This window comes from Dermochelys coriacea, chromosome 9 (assembly GCF_009764565.3).
Source record: "Dermochelys coriacea isolate rDerCor1 chromosome 9, rDerCor1.pri.v4, whole genome shotgun sequence".
NCBI lineage: Eukaryota > Metazoa > Chordata > Testudines > Dermochelyidae > Dermochelys > Dermochelys coriacea.
Window position 1 is genome coordinate 11,503,400 of NC_050076.1, and position 25,800 is coordinate 11,529,199.

At 42.3% G+C, this 25,800-nt stretch overlaps 1 protein-coding gene across 3 annotated transcripts in view; it reads left to right on the forward strand.

The window, feature by feature from the left end:
* The window catches only part of PEX5L (peroxisomal biogenesis factor 5 like), a 162,082-nt gene that overhangs the window by 109,978 nt on the left and 26,304 nt on the right, over positions 1 to 25,800 (forward strand). For all 3 annotated transcript variants that reach the window (XM_038417536.2, XM_038417535.2, XM_043492501.1), the window contains 3 exons: positions 2,926 to 3,037; positions 5,685 to 5,781; positions 16,434 to 16,529. In XM_038417536.2, coding sequence (XP_038273464.1) covers positions 2,926 to 3,037; positions 5,685 to 5,781; positions 16,434 to 16,529 — 305 coding nt within the window. The remainder of the gene's footprint in view (positions 1 to 2,925; positions 3,038 to 5,684; positions 5,782 to 16,433; positions 16,530 to 25,800) is intronic.

Below are 25,800 nucleotides of genomic sequence, written 5' to 3' on the forward strand. Positions count from 1 at the left end.
GGAGGGGAGCTGTTAAATGCAAATAAAATCATTTTTTTTCCAAGATGCCACTCAGGGTATGTCTACACTGCAATTAGACATCCACAGCTGGCCCATGCCAGATGACTCAGGCTTGCGGGGCTCGGGATAAGAGGATGTTTAACTGAGGTGTAGACATTCAGACTAAGGCTGCAGCCTGAGCTCTGGGACCCTCCCACCTCACAGGGTCCTAGAGCCCAGTCCCCAACCCAAGCCCAAATGTCTATACCTCAGTTAAACTGCCCCGAGCCTGAGCCTCATGAGCCCAAGTCAGCTGGCACAGGCTAGCCGCAGGTTTTTAATTGCAGTTTAGACATACCCTCGGTGTCAATTGTGAGGATCACTTTTATGATGTGGACACTTATCTATTAGGAGCTGGGCTCTGTCCACAAATTCATTTTGCAATGTTGATCAGACGGCCATTAGGATAATACATTTCCAATCTGGGCTGGTTTGAAAGTAATTTATCATCTCTGGCATACTCTCTCTCTCACTAAACATTTCATGTTAGTTTTTAATCAACAAGAAGGTAGCTATCAGAGAGAGGCTTACAAATGCCAAGTTTTAATTAAATATAAACCAATAACTTATAAATGGTGAGTAGTGCTTCTTGTGAGGTGAACTCTCAGAACTTAAATAAAATCGTTGGGGTCAACTTTCTCAAAACTCTCTCCAGATTGTATCTGGGTGGGATCTTCAAAGCACCTGAATGAGTTAGGTGCCTAACTCCTATTGATAGGTGCCTAGTTAACACTACTAACACTACTACCACTTAGGGTTTGTCTACATTACCGGCTAGATCAAAGGGGAGTAATCGATCCAGCGGGGGTTGATTTATCACATCTAGTCTAGACGCAATAAATCGACCCCCAAGTACTCTCCCGGAACCTGTGGAAAAGAGGTTACACTAAAGAGGAAAGGGATCCAGGTGAAGGACTGGAGCTATAAATGTTAAATACTGATAAAGGATAGGAAGAGGACAGTGTCTTTAAAATATCATCTTAAATACTTCTTCTGTGCTGGGTAATGTAAGCCACTCCTAATAATGGGTCAATGTATGTGCAAAAGAGTAATCATAAGTGTGCATCGTGGATCACTGAACTCTCTCGAGAAAGGCTTTGAAAATGGATGAATATGGAATGAAGTTCCAAAAAAAAAATATATCCTCATTAAAAAACAACAAGGTCATCACCTGAGGTTATTATTAAAAGCTCTCAAACCAGCCAGGCCCATTTTAGACCTTCCTTTAAAATCAGCAGATATTACAAGTGCCTGCTGTACTTGCAACCTATTGCTGTGCCCAAACACATCCGTCCCTGAGAAGCAGTGGAAAGTGAGAGTTCCATTCTTGGACCATGTACAGTATTCATATAGATTATCAAAATCTCATCACTGGATAACATTTAGAAGGATACTGATTTTTTTTAAAGTTAAATTCTGGTCATTTCCTTCCAAACAGTCCCAAACCTGAATCATTTCCAACTGCAAGAGAAAAATTGACAAGGGGAATGTTATCTCTCTGAAGATAACAGAGTTTCTTTCCATCAGGGTAGATCTTTAAAAGACCCTGATGTTCAAGAGGCTTTCAACCTCCAATTTTATATTTTATTGTTTTTTTTATTTATTGCCCCTGTAATTTGTCTAGGTTAGTTCATATTTTGTTATCTGGTGTCTGAGGACCTTAATAAACTTGAAAATCGTTCAGACATGTGACTAAATGATCTAATTACATCCAGAACCATTTGTACCCATAAACTGCCGGTGCTAAAAGGGAGGCTGGATTTTCAAAATCTGGCCCACAATCTACAGGTTAAAAATAATCAAAACAACCAAAAAGCTGCCACAATCCCTGCAATGTATATAATTTACATTAAAATAACTAAGGCTAAGATTTAGTCACGGGTATTTTTAGTAAAAGTCATGGACAGGTCACAGGCAATAAATACAAATTCACTGCCAGAGACCTGTCCATGACTTTTACCAAAAATACCCATGACTAAATTTCTACTTGTGGGGCCCCACTGCTCCAGGGGGGGGGCCCTGCTCCAGTGCTGAGGATTGACTGCCCCGCAGCCACTGCTCTCCAGATGGCCTCCAGCTGTCCCGGGACTGCTGCTGCTTGGGCGGTCCCCAGGGCACTCCCAGGACTGCTGCTTGGCCGCTCCTCAGAGTCAGCCACACCGGCCCCTGTTCCCGCAGTCCCTGGAACCAGCTGCCTGGGGCCGCCTGAGCAGTGGCTGGTGCAACCGCCCCTGGGGCAGCCCCCCGGACCACCGCTCACTCCCCAGGGCTGCCCCCAGGGACTGCTGCTTGGGCGATCCCCGGGACCAGCTGCACCTGCTGCTGCTTGTAGGATCCCTGGAGTCAGCTGCCCACGGCCTCCTGAGCAGCATCAGCTGGTGTGGCTGGCCCTGGAGACTGCAGGAGCAGCTGGCTCTGGGTCACTCCAGCAGTGGCCAGTGTGGCTAGCCGTGGGGCACCCGAGCTGCTTGGGCAGCCCTAACGTCAGTCACACCAGCCGCTGCGGAAGTCACAGAGGTCGCGGAAGGTCATGGAATCCGTGACTTCCGCAACCTCCCTGAAAGAATCGCAGCCTTAGAAATAACTGAGTTCAAGCATAGTCCCACTTATTTCCTGAACAAGGATTTTAAAATTTTAGTGACTATGAAAAAATCAAGATTTAGGTAACTTATTGCTGGTTCTCAAATATGTCAGTTTTTTCCAGGAATTTCAACTGCCCTAAAGTTCATGAGGATTGGGCCCCATCTAAAACATATGCTTTCCAATCACCATAGAAAACATAGGGTTTTAGTGATTTAGAGGTGAAGTTTCCTCACCATCATTACATGGAGCTGTAGCCATAATGTTTTCTGAATTAGGTTCCCTAAAAGATTCATTTTTTTCCAGTAAATATACAGACGCAGCTCAAGAAATGGGATGAACTGAAGTTTCATGTAGAGAGAAACAGCAAGGGTCATTCAGCTACAGAACGAAAATCTTCATCAAAAGAGCTTTTATGGTAAAACACTTGATTTCCTGAGAAAATATTTCCAGCTCTGGTCTCTCAAGTCTCACTAATGCTGTATTGAGGGCAAGTCATAATATTATTTCCTCAGTTAGGCTACATTGATAGTGCTCAAACATTTTGAACATAATGTAATAAGTATGTTAATTATAAGTTAACTTTTTTTCCAACGATTTTTAGATGAGTCCCAGAATACAGCAGGTGGCATTCAGCAGTGCCTAATCCTGACTTGGAGCAGAAAGGACAGCCTGGTGTGGGGGAGGTTGGAGAGCAAGCCCACCCCACACTCACCCTGCAGTGGCAGCGTCTGTGTCACGGGGCTGGACCTGGCTCCTTGCTCAGGCCTTTGCCACCTGACAGAAGAGCGCCTGGGCCAAACTTCAGTGGTGCTGCAATGCAGCGTGTCAGGTCACAATGCATGGAATGGGGAGCTGGGCCCAGCCCCACAGGACAGGAGCTGCCACAGCGTGGGGAGTGTGAGGTGGTCTTGCTCTTCAGCCTCCCCTACAGTAGGGCTTCCCCTCTACACTGGGCAAGGATTAGGGCTGCAGTGCCGGGGCAGAGGGTGCATATACGTAATGGTGGGTCAAAAAAAGGAATAAATGGGTCACCTTTGTTAAACACTTGGGAACCGCTGACCTAAATGATAGATTGTCACATAGCCCTGGTAAAGCTCCTTCTGTCGAACACTCACCAAGCTGCTGTGTTAGGGTCCCAAAAAGCTAGACCCATGTGCTGCAATGCTGCCCTTGGTCTGAGTAGGCTGCAGCACCACTTCTTTCCTTGGCCTCTCTGGTATGCTGCATAGGCACAAGCTTTCTGTCTGTTACACTTTCATGGAAATGGGGCCTTCCGGCCCAACTGCCCTCGGCCATCAGGACCAGTGCTAACCCCCCACCCCAGACCTCCCAGTAGCGTAAGTGCACACCCTTTCCCAAAGCTCCAACCTTGAGGGCAGGCTGGGTTTACAGTTACCTCTTCAGGTCACCTGATGGTGAAGCAAACAGAGAGGCTTTGTTAGGGGTCCAAAAACCAATCACTCTTTAGAGAGCATGAGAAATATACAGATCTAGACAAAACAGGAAACACACCTGTACACATTTTCAGCCTGTTTCCTCACCACTGTTGGTCTTTTTTTGGGCATAGGCGAGAATCCTTAAGGAGTCCAGATCCCCCCCTGCACATGGCTTCTCTTCTGAATCATGGAGTCTGTCTTTCACCTGTGTAGCCAGCTTCCTTTTTCCTCAGCTGGTCCTCCAGTTAAAAAAGGGCCCTTGCTTCTGCTCAAGCTTCCTGTTTCTCTGAGTTTTCTCTGAGCTACTCAGGCTCTGGGGCTTTTAAGAGCAAGTATTAATACCTGACTTTGTTCCCCTGTATATGGATTTTCTGCTCTCCAAACGCTTTCCCTGCAGATATTCTGGTCAGACTGGTTTCCCTAGGCTTCAGGCCTCCCGTTGTCCTAAATTACTCCCATTTGAATGGGGACCATCAAGGTTTAACAACCCTTGCTGGACCCTGAGACTAGGGACAATGCAATGGTAGAATCCATGTACAATAACCCATTTGATGATACAGCAATTTCGTATCAACCAGAATTCACAAGTTCTATGTAGACAGATTCCCCAAATCATCATGTGGTTGGAGATACATGCCAGACTAAATGTGATCCAAAAACGAGCACAGGTGAATGAAAGTGTTAAAGTAATGCAACTTGTACTGCATTCAGTGGGTGTGGAAATGAGGGCAACATACACACCAAGGGACAGAAGATGTATGTATTTATGTATGTATGTATCTATCAGGAAAAGCAACTAAAAGGAGAATGCAAGATCAAATAGACAAGCCAAATTCTGCTTTCTCTTCTGCCCTTTGCAATACGGCTGATTTTAGGTTCCAGGAAGTGTAAGTGAGGGCAGAATTGGGCCTTATTTGGGGTCTTCCTTTTAATTGCTTATTTCTGCTGTCCTCCTGGCTTGTAAGCGATGCTCATTTTGCACACCTTCTGAATGTCGGATCACAACATTACCATTTACATGCACCCTCACCAATTTTACACCACCGTTTACATCACTGCCAACTTTGCTTGGAGATTTCCACTTGAGTTTCACTCACTCACACAAGAGCTGAATTTGGCCCAGTGTGTTTCATTTCTGCACCACTTGTAGAACTTAGAAAGGAAGGAAACTAGGCTACTGGGCAAGGGGAGAGAGGCATGGTCTGAGTAAGGGACTGGGAGCCTGGGGCTCTGGAGTGCAGATCCTTACTCACACTTTGACTCCGTCGGTGGCTTTGGGAAAATCACTTAACCTTTCTGTGCCTCCGTTTACCTAGCTATAAAATAGAGAGAACAGTGCTGTGGGCCTGATTCTCCACTTCATTATATTAGGTCCGACAATAATGGCAGATCAGACCCCAGATCTCTCTTCTGTGAGTACAGGTTGTGTCGATTATTGTTTGCGTGGGGCTGACATGTGTAACAAACAGAACCAAGAAGGAAGAAGAGTCAGTGCACTATCACTATCCACCGATTACAAACTATTCAGCTAACAGAATTAACCCAATTAGTCATAATGTATTTATTAAGCTGACAGATATAGTTTCTTGGTATACAATAATGAATATGTAAATGCATTATTTATAGGTCTACAGAGAACAGATTGCAGTCTGAGCTGACTAGTGTCAAAAGTGCCTTGGAGTCCAATTCAACATCAGATTTAGAATTAGTACCTGCAACACAGGTAAGCGATTTTATTAAGTCCAGTTACACAAATAAAACAAGCAGGTGTTGTTTCATTGTGTTATTCTTCACTATTGAGAGAACTGTAAATGGGGTGTTTTCAATGGGTTATCAGTTAATTCAATGAGAATTATGCAGCTAAATCTTCACATACTGCATTACATTATAAAAGTAGATTATATGTATATGAAATACATTAGCATCTCAGTGTTCATTATTGCAATGAATGAGCATTGTAGCCTGAGGTTAATGCTTCTTAATTTATAAATCTCCTCAGAAGCATATTCCAGTAGACGTGGAGTATTGATGCATGACTATCATCCAAGCTATGACTCTCACCTTCTGAATAATGATAATGGTGCTGATAAATAAGAAAAATAATTAGATAAATAACTACTATTGAAACTCCAATAAAAATGCACCATTCCCTACAGATTGGGGAATTTCATAGTTACAAAATAATCATCGTCATCATCTTATAAGATTCTGCTCAGGAGCAGCAAATAGAGTGCAATAATTAAAAGTGATTTGGGGAGAATCACCAGATTTCAAGAATCAATCATTTATGTTAAAAGCATAATCCAAAAATAGAAACCCACCCCACCACTCATTACTTAACTTAACTTTTCCTTGTTTCTGATCATGCTTTTAACTATGTTGCAAAGGCCAATCTATCTGAATAGGGGAGTTCGGAATTCATGGTTTTTTTGGAGAGTTTTGGAGAGGGTATTTTGTTAGAGTTGCTCTTCAAAGAGTTGACGTTTTGTTCTTGTTCTGTGGGATCTGCTGTTGCTTTCTTTTTTTCTTTTTTTTTTTTAACATTCATTGTACTTCAAGCAAAGCTCCTTGAACATTATTAGGAAGATTGTTGGCATTATCAAGAAAAGGGGCCTTTGGAAAAACACTAGTTATTTCAACACAGTGACTTTCCATTAATATTCTGCAAAAAGCCAGACATTGCTGAGTATTTGTTGGCACACTAAAAAAAATCAATAGCACAGTAGAGTTGTTATGTTTTACTGTCACAACTATAATCAGTAGTGTTACCATACACACTATAACGAAAGTGTTCAAGTAAGGTGAGCTATTACCAGCAGGAGAGTGGGGGGGAGGGTAGGATATCTTTTATAGTGATAATCAAGGTGGGCCATTTCAAGCAGTTGACAAGAACTAAGCAGTTGAATAGATATGTGGACACAGTTGGCAACGGGCTTTGTGGCAAGGATAGGTTCTTGTCAACTGCTCACAGATCTTCGAAGAGAAGGCCAGTCCTTGCTTACAGACAGCCCCCCAACCTGAAGCAAATACTCACCAGCAACCACACACCACACAACAGAACCACTAACCCAGGAACCTATCCTTGCAACAAAGCCCGTTGCCAACTCTGTCCACATATCTATTCAGGGGACAACATCAGAAGGCCTAATCCCATCAGCCACACTGTCAGAGGTTCGTTCACCTGCACATCTACCAATGTGATATATGCCATCATGTGCCAGCAATGCCCCTCTGCCATGTACATTGGCCAAACTGGACAATCTCTACGTAAAAGAATAAATGGACACAAATCAGACATCAAGAATTATAACATTCAAAAACCAGTCGGAGAACACTTCAATCTCTTTGGTCACTCGATTACAGACCTAAAAGTGGCAATTCTTCAACAAAAAAACTTCAAAAACAGACTCCAACGAGAGACTGCTGAACTGGAATTAATTTGCAAACTGGATACAATTAACTTAGGTTTGAATAAAGACCGCCCCTGCTGTTCCTCAGACATTCTTGTCAACTGCTGGAAATGGCCCACCTTGATGATCACTACAAAAGGTTCCTCCCACTGCCTTCCCCCCCCCCTCGCCCCCCGGCTCTCCTGCTGGTAATAGCTCACCTTACCTGATAACTCTCGTTACAGTGTGTATGGTAACACCCATTATTTCATGTTCTCTGTGAATATAAATCTCCCCACTGTATTTTCCACTGAATGCATCCGATGAAGTCAGCTGTAGCTCACGAAAGCTTATGCTCAAATAAATTTGTTAGTCTCTAAGGTGCCACAAGTCCTCCTTTTCTTTTTGCGGATACAGACTAACACGGCTGCTACTCTGAAACCTGTCAAGTGAGAGATAGAGGCAATCTTAGACCTTAGGGCTAAACAAGAACTCAGCATACAGCTGGGCACATCATCTGCTGGTGTAAATTGTCAGAGTTCAGTGGAAGTCAGTGGAGCTATGGCTATTTACACCAGCTGAGGATCTGCCCCAGCATTTTTATTCTGTATGGTTATTATAACATATTGCCTAATAAGGCCAATTACCACCTGGATTACTTTGGTTATATATTCTGCCCCATTCCCCTACTTTTCATCCGGCTGTTTGCCTTTCATCTTGTAAGGTCTTTGGAGGTGGACTGAGCCTTCTTCTATGTTTGGAGGTTGCCTAGCATATTGTGTGAGCTAGTGAAAACAAACAACAACAATAATCACCAGTAATTCATATGACTCACTTTGTGACCACCCTTCCTCCAGGTAGGCAAGCTTAGTTTGGATCTATTCTGACATTTCCAAGGAAGTGGGGAGCAGCACAAAAGGCCTAATGGCCCTGAGAATCAGACCACAGGATTTGAAAAGTAAGTGACTGGAAGAGTTGTCAAAAAGCAAAATGAAAGTGACTGGGAGAATGGGAAGAGACAGAATGAGGGAACTCACTGATTTGGGGGAAGAAAAGAATTGAGTCATATATAAAGAAGAAAGCGCCTGTCCTGTTCCATAGAACAGATGGATTTAAAGTAACTAACATCATTCACAAGAATGAGTCCATTTACCTCCTTCATACTGTTGCCCCAAGAATCTCCTCCCACAATGAGTTGCTCAAAGACATCAGTGCAAATTATATTCTTTACATCCCCCACTAAATTACTGCTGAAGAAACTCTAAATGTAGGTGTGCTGCAAGGATCCATTAATTTATATTTCATCTCACCTACTGCTTATGATTTAAGGAAATGGAATCCTCATTTTAGGATCCTTATAGCATCTCTTCGTTATTCAATCTGGGATCCTAGTATAGTTTTTGCAGCTCCTTAAAGGCAGTACACCCATTCCAGATGAACCTGGTTTTTTAAAGCAGAAATGAATGTGCAGAAGCAGGATGGAGAGAGATAGTGAAAGCAAAGGAGAAGAGGGAAGAGCAGGATGGAAAATTTCAGTGTGCAGAGAAACACTTCAGACCTCTAGCCTAAATCATTCTTCTAAATACAGTGCTGAGCGTCTCAAAAGTCATAAAGATAAGCCAATTCCTAACCCAGCTAATGTAAGAAGATGCTTTTACAGCCCAGCAAACATGAAAAGAAGCCAAACTTGGATACTCTGTTCTCAGCTTTTCAACATTCTGAAATCCTATACAGTTCACTCAGTACCTAATAATAATGAAAAACAGTGAGAAATTTGTTGACCGAACAGGTGATCAGATTTTTTACTTTAAACTGGATGCTTAGAATCAAATTCTGTCCTTATATCTACCTACTCAATAGCTTGGAAAGCAATGGGGTTGCATGGGTATAATTGAGAGCAGAATTTGGGTAGATGTAACCCCTTGATTTCAAGAAGATTGCACTGTTGTAGCTGAAGGCAGGATTTGGCCATCACACCCTGTTGTGCAGAGAGAGAGAGAGAGAGAGAGAGACTGCTGCTGTACATTATAGCTGTAGTGTCCCGCGCCATAATCTCCTTTAGTTCCTGGGCCCTATAAGTCCCCTTCCCCTAATGATTCCTTTGCCCCCTCAACCTTCCTTTTCCTATTGGCTTCCTATTATTATTGATAACTAAGAGGTGCTAAGAAGATCCTAAAAAGCTTCCTTTTTCCAAACTCTCCTATCCAAACTGGAGTATCCATAGCTGAAGAACTTCTAGGGAATATAAAGAGGGAATCCCTACTTCAGTGCTTATTAGCATATCCACAGATGGGTATAGCAGCCTGTCCAGTGGAACGATAAGCTGTACTGGAGAAAGAGCTCAGCAATGGTGGATTTAGTTCTAAATTTAGGGTCTGCACCTCCATGGAGGAGGACCCGTTGTAAGATGTGTTGGACAGGGCTTTCTGGCAATGCTTAATTAAAAGATATACTAGGTAATGCATACATGCAAAGGGTCAGAGGAGAGGTTGAGCATACAACCTTCATTTGGCATTTGCTGGTTTTTGAGCTCTCAGCTGCACAATTTCACTATTCTATCCAGATCAGAGCATGGGTGGGGGTTCAAGGACCCAGATAATACAGTTAATAGCAATAATTTCCCCTTATATAGCACCTTTTATCCCAGGATCGAAAAATGCTTTGCAACACCCATGTCAGGTGGGTATTAATATCTGCATTTTACAGATGAGGCACAGATCCACTGAGTGACTTGTCCCAGGTCACACAAGACATACGTGGCAAAGCAGAAAATAGAACCCTGTTCTCCTGTCACCCATTCTGTGCTTTACTCACCAGATGAGCCTCCTTTCCTTACCAATTTTCACCTAACTGCAAAATCTGAATTTATTCTCCTTTTACCTTCGCACTAATTCTAATACAATGACACCTTCCGCTTCTTTATATTTTATACAATAGATTGACATGTTAGCGATAGAGAAGACCTGATAGGTTGTGTAATTCATTTCCCTGCATGGTATGTTGTCTACTGCTTTGGCCAGTCTAGCTTTATGTGCTTCCATGCCCTCTTTTAGGAGAGTGTTCTTCAGTTTAGCAGGTCTCACTGGCAGGAAGATTATGTGTACCCTGGCAGACATTCGCAGAATTTGTAATGTGTGGCATTCTGTAAGAACAGTTGCAAATTTAGTTTACAGTGTCTGTGGTTTTGCATCTTTTTCCTATTAATCTTCAAGCTGAGTACCTGCAGAAGCAAAAAATCTCCATTTTTTATGCTGCACGTGTGCAGTTAGACTAGTTTCCATAAAAGTAAAATGGCTGTAACATCAAAATAAGAAAAGGTTGAATTGACTTTGCCAACTTAAAAGAGAGATAAGGCTCGAGTTGCTGACCCGATGCTCTGTGTTTATTATTCCTGGTAAGTGGAAATTTTTTCGTCTTCTGAGTCATACTCTAGTATGGTCAAGAAACATTACTGAACTGATGGCCAGTGACAGCCTTGGAGCTTTGTTACAAAGCATATTTCCACAAGTGTTGCAAAAAGCCTCATCATATTCACATGTGGAAAATTATCCCCAATAAAAGAAGATATTGTGGAAAGGAATTTTAGTCCCTTCTATGGCTGCTCTTTTTCTGAATCAATTAAGAGCTCCAATACTTTATTATAGCACCAAAGTGACTGTGGAGGGACCACTCAGAGTAGTTTAATCTCCATGGCCCATTCTGTTTCATGTCCCGTGTGCTGGGTAATAACATGAAAGGACTCCATGCTTGTAAAACTAGATTGGCTGTTTATTAAGAGAACTATTTACAGATGCTGCAACTGGAGGTAATAGTCAAGCCATGTGCTCACACACAGGCATACTGCTGCCTCCTCCAAATTTCCCTCCTGCAACCAGTGCTCATCCTCCAAGCTCCATGCAGGACACTGCACATTCAGTCCTGAGTTTCTCAGTTGACACTGACGATGTGCACTGTGTCCGTTTCTGTATGTGTGATGCAAATAGTGTTCTACAAAGAACTGGACTGAGTCCACCAAACATAAATTAGTTTCAGTCAGTGCCAACATGGGTCAGGTTGCCACCAGTAGGTGAAAAGTTCTCTACCTCCTTGCAGGTCCCCTAACAGCCCTGGCCCTCTCCCATCACAAAGGTCTGAATACTCTTGTGGTAAAATAAATCTTATTGTGGCTTTTACCAGATGATATACTTGCCAAACTTGATCCACCACAGATCTTGACCTTCATATTAAAGGTCACCCCATGCATATGCAACATGGTCCAGCCAACCACACTGGAGGTTTTAACTTGTCAAATTTGCTACTGTTTGCCATCTACAGCTCCTGAGAGAATCACCTTAATGCACTTCACTGTCCATCTCTGACAGTTCCAAAGCATACTAGCTTCTGTCCCCAGTGTGGAGCGGAGGCTCTCTAAAAGAATGGCTTGTGTTGTCTGTGCTTGAAGTTATTTAGGTAGAGCTACACCATTTTCTTTACAAACAGAAAGTCCTGCATGTAGCAGAATTTCAATTAACAGAACAATGTAAATATAAGTTACAATGGCACGTTTTGGGGGGTTTATTGTTTTTTTTTTAATGTATCTGAAGGTCAGAATACACAACAACTTTGGGGCAGTCATGGTTTGTCGACTTCTTCCTTCTCAGTATTCTACTCCTGTCATATGCTACCCAATTTTAGCTTTTGAAGCTTTGTAGCACCAAGCTGTTTTTAGTGCCAGCTACCTTAGTAGATTCCCACTTGTGAATTTATCTGCCTGGAAATGTTCTACAGAATTTGGTCTTTTTACAATTTAGTTTTCTCCTCAATGATGAGAACTGCAAACAGAATATTTTTAATATATTTAATTTCAAATGGTACATAGTCTGCTTATTCAATAACCCAATAAACTCAATTTTCAAACTTTGGCCTCTTCTGCCCTAAACATTGGATATTGGAGCTCTCTATGTGCTGATTTACTCATCCAAAGACTGACTTGCAAGACCCTGACATAAGTGCCCAGTCTTGGAAATTGGCCTGATTCTGACATCACCCCACTTTTACTTTTGGAATTCCGTGGTCCTCATTGGAATTACTACTGATTTACACTGACTTAAGGGAGATCAGAATTAAGCCTAAAACATTTATAACTCACGATTCACATCAGGAGTCCTGTGCATCACTATTTAGAATGTTTGTCAGGGACTGCATAAGGTGGTCTGGTATGTACCAGTAAGAAAAATGGGCCAGGTGGATCCATATTTGGTGTGCCAGTAACTCTAATGAGATCAAGAAAGTTACACCAGGCATGGAACAGGCCTATTACTTTGAACAGAGACCACAAAATTAGTCTATTATTTATTCCTCTCACCAACAGAACATACCCCATGTAAACAGAGAGCGAGTGCAGAAAAATGTGCACAAAATGATTGGTACGGAGGAATAAGACTTTCTACCCCAGAAGGTAATCGATAGTGGGCAGCTGTTGCACCTACCTCCCAACATAGAGTACTGACTTTATTGACCACATTGTGTGAAGACCCACTGGCTACTTCTCCAGTATGCCCATTCCCCTGTTAGAGAAAGCCACAGGAGAACTCTGCTCCTTGGTATGTCTGCCAGCTCTCCATTCCTGGTCCCTTTCTCCCCATCACTAATGAAATGCAGGTTTGGAAATTTCTGGAAAAAACAATAAGATTTTCCAACTAGCTCAACATAGGAGGTTCGTGCTAAAAGTGGAAGCAGAAGCCAGATGTCCTGAGACCTAATTTTAATACTGCAGCAGTCATTGAGATCTCAGCCCAGTCATGGGTCACCATAGAGAATAATGGGGAGAAGACTACAATTCCCAGCAGGTATCTGGTCATTGTCAGCTAAATCTTAAACTCAATCCAGATGTCAAAGTCATCCAGCGCAGAGCATGAAACAGCAGTTAGGCAGAATTCCTACTGCCCACTTCTAACAGCAATTGTGCCATCTTGTTCTGCACTAACAGCAGGTGTTGGTTCAATATTCGGTAGCCAATACAGATTTCATTGCAGTAAACTAATCTCACTGGCATAAAGACATGTGAAGAATATACACACAGTTGGACCAGACTGGAATCTCAAATGCATGTCATGATTCCAATTTTTTTTTAAAAAAATCCCTCTGAAAATGTAGTCACAAGTGTAGAAATAGATTTAAGGGAGGCAAAGAAATATTCAATACATAAGATTAGAATCTGACCCTTTGTCAGTTTCCTTCCCCAAAAAGAAAAAATATTTATGTACCGAGACCGTGCATTAAGAATACTGCAAAGAGCTGCTTCTCCTGGAGATGAATTCTGTACATTTGCTTATAGGTATACTTCTGAATATTAGATTACTTCATCACAATACTGTCCATTACAGCACTTGCTGATACAGCACATTATGTCAGGTTCAAACCTGAATTTCAAAGGAGTGAAGTTACACCAGGGATGAATCTGGTTCATTGTAATTGAATATCACCACGTACAACCATCAGAAATATAATAATGTAAATTAATGCAGTTGGGACCATGTGCAGACAAATAGTTAATGAGTCTTAACCTTAGACAAGTGTGGAGGTAAGGGATTAGTGGAGTTAGAGAGCAATTTCTATTTGGCAAGGCTAGAGGTCACTATGTGGTTTTCCTTGCAGTGAATTAACATAGTTCTTTGCACTGTGGCTTTTGTACAAAAGCATAAATAGTAGAGGGACATAACTAATGTGCTTCCAGTGGGATAGATTGGAGAGAAGAGTGTGCTAGGGATGTCAAAAGAACAATCCATTCCTTCAGCTCAGTCTATGCAGTCAAGGTAACAATGGTAAACCAAGCTCTGGAATGTGCAAGTAGAGACAAAGAGGGAGATATGTTTTCTAATATGTTGTTAAGACACACAAAGAATAATCTACTTAAAATTAGGGTGGTATATGCTGTAGGCAGGACTAGTGGAAAGGGTCTTCAGGGGAAGAACAATGAAGAGGAGAATTAAAGTATGCAGGATGCTCAGGCAATAGAGATTGTACCTGTTGAACGTAAAACATGGGACAGGATGTTGAGATTAAAGATATCCCAAACCTAATCCTACACTTCAAACTCCCCCATATCCCCCCAACTTTGGGAAAGTTCACATCTGGATCCAAAAATCCATGACTGGTCACTGAACCCAATTCACCATTGCATTCCTCCAGTTTCACACACTGTTGACTCAGGTCCATTATCTGTAGAGCTGGAAGAACACCCCAGAGCTCATTCCTCCAGCCTTTAGGAAAGCATAGACATGGATTTAGGTCTGAGCCCTGCATTTCAGAGTCATCTCTGATTATAACTGAAGTCTTCAAGGTACTCAAGGCTTAGAGAAAATCAATACAAAAGAGGTATTTGTATTAGTGATCCTAAACCTCAGGACACAGCCTGACAGACAGATACAGCAAGTGCAGAAAAAATAGGTACAACTTTCTCCTGCAGAGGATAGTGAATTAAATGCACCTCCATTGTGAAAGAACAATAGTAGAAGCAAACAAAATAGCAGCCAAATACTCCCTCTATAGCCTAACTCTCACACTTTTCCTTTTCAAGATGGCTCCCTGCTCGCTTTGCAGTCCCCATCCAAACCCCAAGATCTGTCTAAAAATCCTTTTCTGCCCATTCTGAATCACTTAGATAAGAGTGAGAAAATTATGCAGATTGTGAGGTTTGTATATCTGTCCCATGCATTTCCTGTGTGCCAACCAATCCCACATCCTTTTATCATCATAAGGAAAGTCCTCTCCACATATAATTTCAACTCAGACCTCTCAAGCACTGATTTTTTATTGTAAAAGACTTGCACACAGAGGCAGGGGTGTACTGTGTATTTTGGGTCTCAAAAAAATGTATATGTGGTATTGTAGCCATGTCGGTCCCAGGATATTAGAGAGACAAGATGGGGCAGGTAATAGTGTTTATTGGACCATATAAAAGATAATATATCACCCACTTTGTCTCTTTTAAATTAACATCTATTTGAAAATAAATAAAATACAAATTCAGTTAAATGTCTCTTCAAGTAGATTGTAATTTACAGAAATGGCTACAGTGAGATTACATGATAATTTCAGGGAACACAGCATAAATTCAGAAAACGAAGTTTCAGACAATCAAGGGGATTGTAAGTGTAATTAACAGGCACCAGAGAATGTGACCCTGTTTTAGATAATAGGGAGTTTTGGGTGATAACACAAGGGGTTCAGGTAATAGAGGCTGAACTCTACAGGATCCAGTTCTCAAACAAACTTTCAACTATTTAAACAAAGTATTAATCATGTTGAATACAGTCCATTCAAAAATGAAATGGTATCTGTGAGACAGCTCTCCTTATTAGGAATTCCAGCAGCTAAATTTCTGTCTTGCAGAATGAAGCAAAATGAACTTGGGGGGGGAGAGAGGGGGAGATGTGAAGATAGCTTATTCAGGGCACAAGATTTTAATATTGCAGTCTTTTTAACCATTCTGAAGTTCATTTCCTCTGAAGCTTCAAGGAACTTTCATAACCAAAACTAAAGGAGTACTTGTGACACCTTAGAGACTAACAAATTTATTAGAGCATAAGCTTTCGTGAGCTACAGCTCACTTCATCGGATGCATTACATCGGAGCTGTAGCTCACGAAAGCTTATGTTCTAATAAATTTGTTAGTCTCTAAGGTGCCACAAGTACTCCTTTTCTTTTTGCGAATACAAACTAACACGGCTGCTACTCTGAAACATAACCAAAACTGGGATTGTTCATCATGTCTAAATCCTGAGTGAAAAGGAAACTCTAGGGAATGACAAGTTACTTTGCTCCACTGAAGCAGTGGACACTGCTAAAGCTCTGTCCGGTGTTGGTGGGGATTCACGTAGGGAAACATACAGCATTGCACCAGATGAAGGTCACTTTCAGCACTAGTGAAGAAAGAAAGAGAAGGAACTTGAAAGTTTGTGACAAAGCATGTCATCCTTTCTTATTTATTCTTTATTTCTTTAAGGCACGATCGACCAAAGAGCAGCGTTGGGGAGGTTCATTCCTCTCCAGAAATCACTCCTTGGAGGAGGAATTTGAAAGAGCAAAGGCAGCTGTTGAGGTATCATTTTATTTTCTGCTGTATCTTGGCATAAGGCTGACATTCACCTATGAAACAAACCTGTTCCTGTAATGGGCCAATGCATTCCAAATTAAATCCATAGCACAATTAAAAGAACACCTTAGAATTCAGTTACTCAAGGCAGAGAAGAGATACCTTTCATGAAATTACTCATTTAAAGTACCATTATCTGTCTTGGGAAAATAAAAGCTGAGCTATACGTGGAGATAGGTCTGACTCAAAACTCACAATCCAGATTGTCTCTCTCCATAATGAGCAAGAAAAACTCCCGTGAATTTAAACATTTCTAAGCTTGTGACTATGAAAATTGAATGCAAATTTTTCCCAGGGATTGAGTATTTGCAACTTGCGTGCATGTTCAGTCCATTATAGGCAGGTCTGTGCTCTGAATTCACATCCAAACCTAGACCAGATCCAGGGTTAGAATCTGGTGGAGTTTGTTCAGAGCCATCTTTGTACAGAAGGATAAATTGCTCCTAGACACTGAATGTGTAATTATATGTACTTACAATAGTAACCCTGTACTAAAACAAGTTAATAAATATCAGTGATTGCACTTTAACATATAGAGGATTCTCTGTTTTCTCAATGGTGGTTTTACTAATGGCTTCAGTCCAGAAAACTGCAGCCAAGTGATGTGCAAGTTTCCTCAATGCACCTCAATCCTGTCCTGTAACATCTTTGCCTTTCCAGTGCTGACCTGGAACACTTTTGACTAATGCAGTCCTGAGCCTTGTTGGACAAAGACAACTTTTTACCAAATGACCCCTACAGCCATGATCCATCATGCCCCTGGGACAAAGCCACAGATAAGTGATCTTGGTTGAGGAAGTCTGGCTATGAAACAAGCTTCCAGAGACTGAAATCACCTCCTCTGCAAACAATCTGAACTTTGGGGATGTTTGGATCCAGATCTAAATGTTACCTTATAGGTCCCAATTCTGCTCTCACGCCAGTCTTATGCCTGTGTAATTCCAGTGACTTCAGTGGAGTTATTCTGGGTTTACGTGACAACAGAACCAGGCCTTATGGCTGAGCCTGGTCTCTAACTACCCATGGAGCTCCTAATACATCAGATACATTTCATTGGTGCTGTTTTTTGTTTATAATAAGATATGGCAATTTGTTTCACAGTGTTTTAATGCATATATGAAAAAAATTTGCCTCAGTTTACAAGGCTAGATAAACAGAAGGAATTAACTAGAGTTCAGTTCTACAGACCATACACTGAATGATTTCTCTTTTACCCTCTAAAAGCATTGACTCTTTATTCCTGATCCAAGATTGTTTATTAAGAACTGCTGGTGATGAATGAAAGGTTTTCCATGTGTTCCGCATCATGCAAGAGGCGCTTTCAAACCTCCCTTGCTTAAAATTCTTTCTATATTTTCTGTCACTTCATGAGCACAAGGTGGGAGTCAGCCGCGTGGAATTGGGCGATAGAGTTCTCAGGGATGCCATTAGTGTTAAAGTCACTGTTGTAAAGTCAGTATCCCGGCTAACAGTGGCACTGCTCTTGCAACTGGTAGAAGCTAAGCATGGTGGGATGCAGCATAAAGACCAAGAGCCATGGGCTGAGGCAAATAAATTGCAAGACACTACTGAAGCAGTTTACAAGGTACGGAGAGGAATATATTATAAAAGGTGCCTGCATATTAACAAGGTCATTCTGAGGCAACAAGGACAGATTATTAAAATGCCTTAATGTATTCTGGAAAACAGTTTTTAAAAGGGAATCTAATTAAAAGACTCTTTAACTGTATAACTGGCAAAGTAACTTTTTCTGTTTAATATACCAAGTTGGACCAGGTGTTTAAAATGTAAAGGAAAATATGCTTCAGGACCTTACAAGGCACATTTTCCTCTGAAGATTTTTTTTAAAAGGTTGAATTGCCATTCTGGCCAGAACAAAGCAATAAGGAAGCTAGAGTGGTTGAGGATCATTTTCCAGCCCAGCTCAGAAAGTTTAGCACATTTATAGGGCGAAGCTAGACACTGTCCAAAAATTCATTTTTATGCTCTTGGTATTTCTATAATACTTTTCCAGTGAGAAAGCTGGAAATGGTGAGATTAGTTACAGAACTGATCATGGAGAGAAAGCAAATTTCAGGATCTTACCTTTGTGAAAAGGATTTAATTAATAATCCAGAGAGTGAAGATGCCAAACCATCTCCTACCCAAGGTTCACCTTGGGAATCATCTCCGGTTGTCCAACCTTCCGGTGAAATTAGGTCTGTGATGTAGTTTCTTCTTAAAGAGGCTTATAGAGAATAATACCCTCAGAGAATCTTTAGATAATAAAAGATTGGAGTGAATTACCTTTATAGAGATGTTAGGGATACACTTGCAGTAACTTGGGTGCTTGCAGGCTTGGATGCTTGCAGGCTTGGCTACTTTTCCTGTCTCTCTGGAAACTAGATTTGATTGCTACCTTATCCATTTGTTATGTGTATGTGCACAGAAAGAGAAAGAGTCGAGAGAACACCTTATGTTTTCACAACTTTCAAGTACTGTACCAAATGTTTGCTTTTAAAAAAATCTGATTAGCTGCCTGTGTTTTTCCCTCTAGAAAAGGATAATTTTGGTACTCATGACTACAAGATGATGGTTGGGATCCACACATCTGTATTTGCAGAATCACCCAGAGGTTTTTGGGGGTCCAGGGCAAAAACCTGAAACTGAAGCCTTCCATTAGGGTGACCAGGTGTCTGGTTTTCAACCAGAACACCCGATTGAAAAGGGACTCTGGCAGCTCTGGTCAGCACTGCCAACCAGGCCATTAAAAGTCCGGTCGGTGGTGCTAAGGCAGACTAGTCCCTACCTGTCCTAGCTGACACTGTGCTGCGCCCCAGATGCAGCCAGCAAGTCCAGCTCCTAGGCAGGGGGTCCCCGCATGCTGCCCCCACCCCAAACACCAGCTCTGCACTCCCAGCCAATGGGAGTTGGCGGGGGGGGAAGAGCCTGTGGGCAAGAGTGGCACATGGAGCCTCCTGGCCCCGCTGCCTAGGACCCGGACCTGCTGGTTGCTTCCGGGGCATGTGCAGCACGGTGCCAGGACAGGCAGGCAGCCTGCCTTAGCCCCCATACTGTGCTACTGACCAGGAGCCACTCGAGGTAAGCCCACACCCCGAGCCCCAATCCCCTGCCGCATTCCTGAGTCCCCCCCTGCAACCCGGAGCACCCTCCTGCACCCCAAATCCCTCATCCCCTGCCACACCCGAGTCTGCACCCCCTCCTGCACCCCAACCCCCTGCCTCAGCCCAGAGCTCCATCCCACACCCTGAACCCCTCATCCCACACCCCCCAGCCTGGAGCCCCCTCCTGCACCCCAAACCCCTCATCCCTGGCCCCACCCCAGAGCCAGCATCCCCAGCCCAGACCTCACCCCTTCCCACACCTCAACTCCTTGTCCCAGCCCAGAGCCCTCTCCTGCACCCTGAACCCCTCATTTCTGGCCCCATCCTGGAGCCCGCACATCTAGTTAAAGCCCTCCCGCACCCCAACCCCCTTCCCCAGCCCAGTAAAAGTGAGTGAGGGTCGGAGAGAGTGAGCCACTCAGGGAGGGGAAATGTAGTGAGCAGAGTTGGGGCCTCAGGGAAGGGGCAGGGCTAGGGTGTTTGGTTTTGTGCAACTAGAAAGTTGGCCACCCTACCTTCCATCCTTCCAAAAAATTATCATGGAGATTAAAGAGTTTAAGAATTGGGTGGGGAATTAGAGAGGGCCCAGGTCTGAGGGGTTGCTATCCTCTCTGAAGGAATGGGGGGGTCAGGGAAGAGATGGGGGTCAGAGAGGGCCCAGGCCTGTGGGATCTCTGACCTCCTTTTTGAGGGGGCTTTGCCACATGTGCAGCCAGGGGGCTGCTCCTATTCCTGCCTCTCCCAGAGCTTTGACCCCACTACTACACGTATAGGTTCTCGGCCTACCAGGTCACTTCAGGCCCGGCACAATGATGTCAGTGGTGGCAACAGTGGGATCTGGGCCTGGCTGGGGCAGGCAAGTCGCTTCTCTCACTGTCATTGGCAGTTTCCAAACCTGAGTGACACTGCAACTCCACAGCCAAGTCGCAACACCACTCACTCAAATTTGGCCTGGCTACCCCTCTATCATTTTCGGGGCCCTCTCAAAACAGTGGGCCTGCAGCAAATTCCCACCATCAGGCAGCTTTATGTACTTGCAATTTGTTACAATGGCAGTTTTATCGTCCAGTATGATTTATCCCAACTGGCTAACAAAGTGAATCCAGGAAAGTGCAAACATTTACAGATTGTGAGAAACTTCTCAGAACTGAAAAGCAACACTGAGGCTATGGCATAGCACATTCACTAGTTTACAGTAGGGTCGACATTAGGTCACATGTCATATTGCTTCACAAGCTTCAAGAGAAAATTCAAATTGTGCATCTTGGTATCATTCTGTTTGCATCACAATGTTACATAAACATGTTCCAGTGCAACATGGTCATGACAAGGCATCAAAAATTAGTAAGTAGTAGCAAAACAATGTGACAGTGGAGTACCACTATAGGACATCATAACAGCATGTGACACTCACGCAGGACATGGGATCATTGAGAAAATAAGGCTGAGTCTGGAAATATTAAGTCCGGTGGTAACTTTATGCCCTCTCCCACAATTCATAGCCACAAAGGGACTATAATAAAGACTGATGAGAACAACAGAACTGGCAGCTTTAGATTATTTCCATGGGCTTTAATTCCTTAGTCCCTTTTCCCTGACTTCACACTATGCATTCCCAGTTGAGAATGAGTTGGGTATCCTTTGGGGAAACTCCCTCATTTAAACAGAATGGGTACAATTTTCAAAAGCACCTAACTAACTCAGGCTCTTAAGTCCAGTTTTCAAAAGTGACTTTGGCGCTTAGGAGCTAAGAGCTTGTCTACTCTTAAAATGCTACAGCAGTGCAGCTGCAACACTGCTGTAATGCTTCAGTGTAGCCTGTTTACAATGATGGGATGGGTTCTCACATCAGCATAGATAATCCACCTCCCTGAGAGGCTGTAGATAGGTTGGCAGAACAGTTCCTCCATCGCTCTAGTGCTGTCTACATGGATACTTAGGTTGGCTTAACTATGTTGTTCGGGGTGTGGGGGAGGGTGGATTTTTTACATCTGAGCAATGTATCTGGGTCGATGTCATTTTCTAGGTTAAATCATCCCTAAATCTCAGTGAAAGGTAACGGGATTTAGGCTCCTACAGGCCAGTTTTACAAAGATATTTAGTCAACAAAAGATGCAGATAGGCACCTACTGGGATTTTCAAAAGGACCTGAACAGGTTAGACACCTAACTGCAATTGATTTCAATAAGACTTAGGCACCTAACCTGCTTAGGCACTTTTGAAAATCCCATTGGGTGCCTATTTGTATCTCTAGGTGCCTAAATACTTTTGAAAATCTGGCCCTACATGCCTAAATTACTTTTGAAAACGGGAGTTAGGAGCCTAAAATACTTAGTACTTTTGAAAATTTTACCTAATATTCTCTGTAGATGCCTGGTGGGAATCCTATATTTGCCTTTATCTAAATTAATAGCTGTAGGTTTTACTAAAAAAGAGAGACACCTCCCTTTTTCTTTCAGCAAACTATCAAGCTAAGGTAGTTGGACCTTAGGTAGCTGGAAGTTGCAAGCTTTAGTTATTTCTATGCCTTTAAAGAAAAAATTCTCATAGAATTATGAAACAGTAACTTTTTTAAAAAAAGTAAACCCACTTTTTTATTAAGCACTGGTCAAGAAGAGTCTTCACAAATCGATTTCATTCTGATTAGCATTAGAGCAGCACAGTCAAAATTCATATCTCAGAAAGCATGAAAGGTTAACAGAGGCAAGTTTAGACATCTGTCAATAAGCAAGCTGCTTTCAGGGTTTTGGATGGGGTTTTTTTGGGGTTTGGTTTTTTTTGGTAATTATACATTAGGAAATAGAGAACCTGAGGAATATTTTTGCTGTCAGTTAATTTAACTGTTTCAGTGTTTGTGCAGTTAATTTTTTTTTTGAATTAACAGCAATAATAATAGCCTCTTAGATGGAATACCATGCATTGTACATGTAAAGAGCCAAATGATAAAATAGATACTTCATGATTTTGTGCAACTCCACATAAATGCTCCAAATGGTTTGAGATTGTTAATGTAGTAACACATCACCCATGACATTACTATGAAAGCTTCTGCTCACCTTTCATACAAAGATCTTTCCCAGCATTAATTAACTCTGGCAATGCACTTGTGAGATAGATGTTGTTTCCCCCATTTCATAGGGTAACAGACAGAAAGGCTGAGTGACTTGTATGAGATCACACAGCAAGTCAGTGGCAGGGACTGGAACTAAGAGCAGGAGTCCTGACGTTAGGAGTAAGAATTTCAAAAGCATTTAGCATTAGCCTTGGGGTGTGTCTACACTACAAAAAGCCAGTGCATTCTTAGCTCAGGTTAGCTAACCCCCCTTAGCAAACTTGGGTTAAAATATCAGTAAAGATGTGGCAAGTCAGCTTGAGTTCAACTCTATGCTTGAACTGGAGCTGCTAATCCAAGTTACAAGCCAAGTTACGATGTCTTCACTGCTATTTTAACATGAGTTAGCCAACCTGAATTAAGAACACAACTATTTTGGCAGTGTAGACATACCCTAACTCTGCTCCCATTGACATCAATAGGAGCAGAGTTAATTCAATGCTGAGTGCTTTTGAAACCGCTATAATTAGAACACCTATTAAATATTGATCCACGTCATTAGAGTCGAGTCACTGCCGATGAACAGTGTTTCTCAGGGTTCAGCATGTCACACAGCAATTCTCTAAACTGTGTTGGCTATGTAGCTGTAAACTGGCTAGGGTGCTTTCAGTATAACACAGAGAATGTTTAAAACAATGAATTTAAGGAGATTAGAGTGGTTTTGAACAGCTATAGCTATGAAAAAAATCTACATTTAGAAAGTATCCACACTATTTGATTCTTGTTGAGCAGCAGATCTTTACATATGCTCAGCAAAGAGTGATTTTGCAATATGGTGTGAATAGCAGCATGGATTTAACATTTCCAGGATGCTGCAGAACTGTTCCAAATACAATTTTCCTCTTCAGAATTAATACAATGCAAGTGGAACTCTCTCATGCTGTAGATCAGTGATTCTCCTCCAGGGATATGTGAACCTGTGTGGGTACGCAGAGGTCTTCCGGGGGTACATCAACTCATCTAGATATTTACCTAGTTTTACAACAAGCTACATAAAAAGCACTAGCAAAGACAGTACAAACTAAAATTTCATACAAAGACTTGTTTATACTGATCTATATCAGTTGAAATGTAAGTATTATATTTATATTCCAATTGATTTATTTTATAATTGTAATGGTAAAACTGAGAATGTAAGCAATTTTTCAGTACTACCATGCTGTGACACTTTTGTATTTTTATATCTGATTTTAAAGCAAGTAGTTTTTAAGTGAGGTGAAACTTAGGGTACGCAAGACAAATCAGACTCCTGAAAGGGGTACAGTAGTCTGGAAAGTTTGAGAGCCACTGCTGTAGATATCCAAAGGAGTGCAAGCATCTTTATATAATCCCCTTGACATTTTAATGACTTCCGGCAAGCACCTGTGATGTCATTGTAATTCAGATGAAAAAGTGCATGGTACATTTCTTCACCATAATAATAGTGTAATACGAGTATCTGGGTATACTCGTATTACACTAGCCAGGACGTTTTTTGCCTTCCTCTGCAGCATGGGGCATGGGTCACTTGCCGGTTTGAACTAGAGTAAGTGGTGGATTCTTTGTAACTTGACGTCTTTAAATCAAGATTTGAGATCTTCAGTAATATGAGTCTGCCATTTATATTATTAACAGTCAGATCTATTGCAGTGTCATGACCAGCGTCTCATGTATGCAGTACTGATAAAATGTGCCTGGGCCATATATTTGGTATTGCCATGCCCCACTTGCCCTGAAACATTGTTTCTTTGTAAAGGATCAAGCAAGGGGAACTCAAAAGTCCCCTGGAGCCTGAGAGAGACCACAGTTTGCCTGGCTTCTAGGGTCCTCACTCCTGTTCAGCTCCCTCTTCCTGTTGAAACAGCCCCGCCCCGGGGCAAGCTGGGGGATCCTTGAATACATAGGAGCTTACTTCAGCTGCCAGCAGTAGACTGCTCCTTCAAGAGGTAGTATACCCTGACACACACTTCTTCTCATGCACCCATTTACTGGCACCATAGCAGGCCTGGGGACTTATCTGTTTGTCTGATAATTTTCCCCACTGAGCCCTCCGCACACTGGGACACCCATTCCCCTTACCGCCAGCAGAGATCCCAAAGTTCTCTCACAGGCAAGAGTGGATTCTGTGTGGGTCACAATGCTGATATTGTCAACACCATATAACATACCTATTCCCCCAGTACTCCAGCCTGGCTCCCTGTGAAACTCGCAGGGTATCCATGGAGTTTTTCAGGGCAAAGTGGGTAGCATGGTGCACTTCTGCACCCCTTCATCCTAGATACCCCCAAGCTGACTTCCCTCTGTGAGCAGCAGCTGAGGAGACCCATAAGAATCCCAAAAGCTCCATTATTTTTCAATTTCCCTAGAAACACAGCAGCAGCAGGAAAAAGAAAGGGAGAAATATTAGCAAATATCTGCAGTGGCCAGAGATGGGACACTAGATGGGAAGGATTTATTACACAGAATTCTTTCCCAGGGGTCTGGCTGGTGGGTCTTGCCAACATGGTCATCAATTGCCATATTTGGGGTTGGGAAGGAATTTTTTCCCAGGTCAGATTGACAGAGAGCCTGGGCGTTTTTTGCCTTCCTCTGCAGCATGGGGCATGGGTCACTTGCCAGTTTGAACTAGAGTAAGTGGTGGATTCTTTGTAACTTGATATCTTTAAATCAAGATTTGAGATCTTCAGTAATTTAGCCAGGTTAGGGACCTAATACAGAAATGGGTCAGTGAGTTCTGAGGCCTGTGATGTACAGCTCAGGCTAGATTATCATGATGGTCCATTAAAATCTATGAAACTAACAGGGTTAATGTCAGTACCGTATGTATGATACAGAATCCATTAATATCTGGAATACTTTAGCTGTTATGTAATCTTTAAAAATATTCTGCACTTTCTATTCATCCAAGGATTTCAAAATACATTACAAAAAACAATTAATTATCAAAACTCTTGGGAGGTAAAGCAGGGATACATAGGGATCACTTTGTAGGGATCACCTACCTCTAAATTGCAGCTAGCTC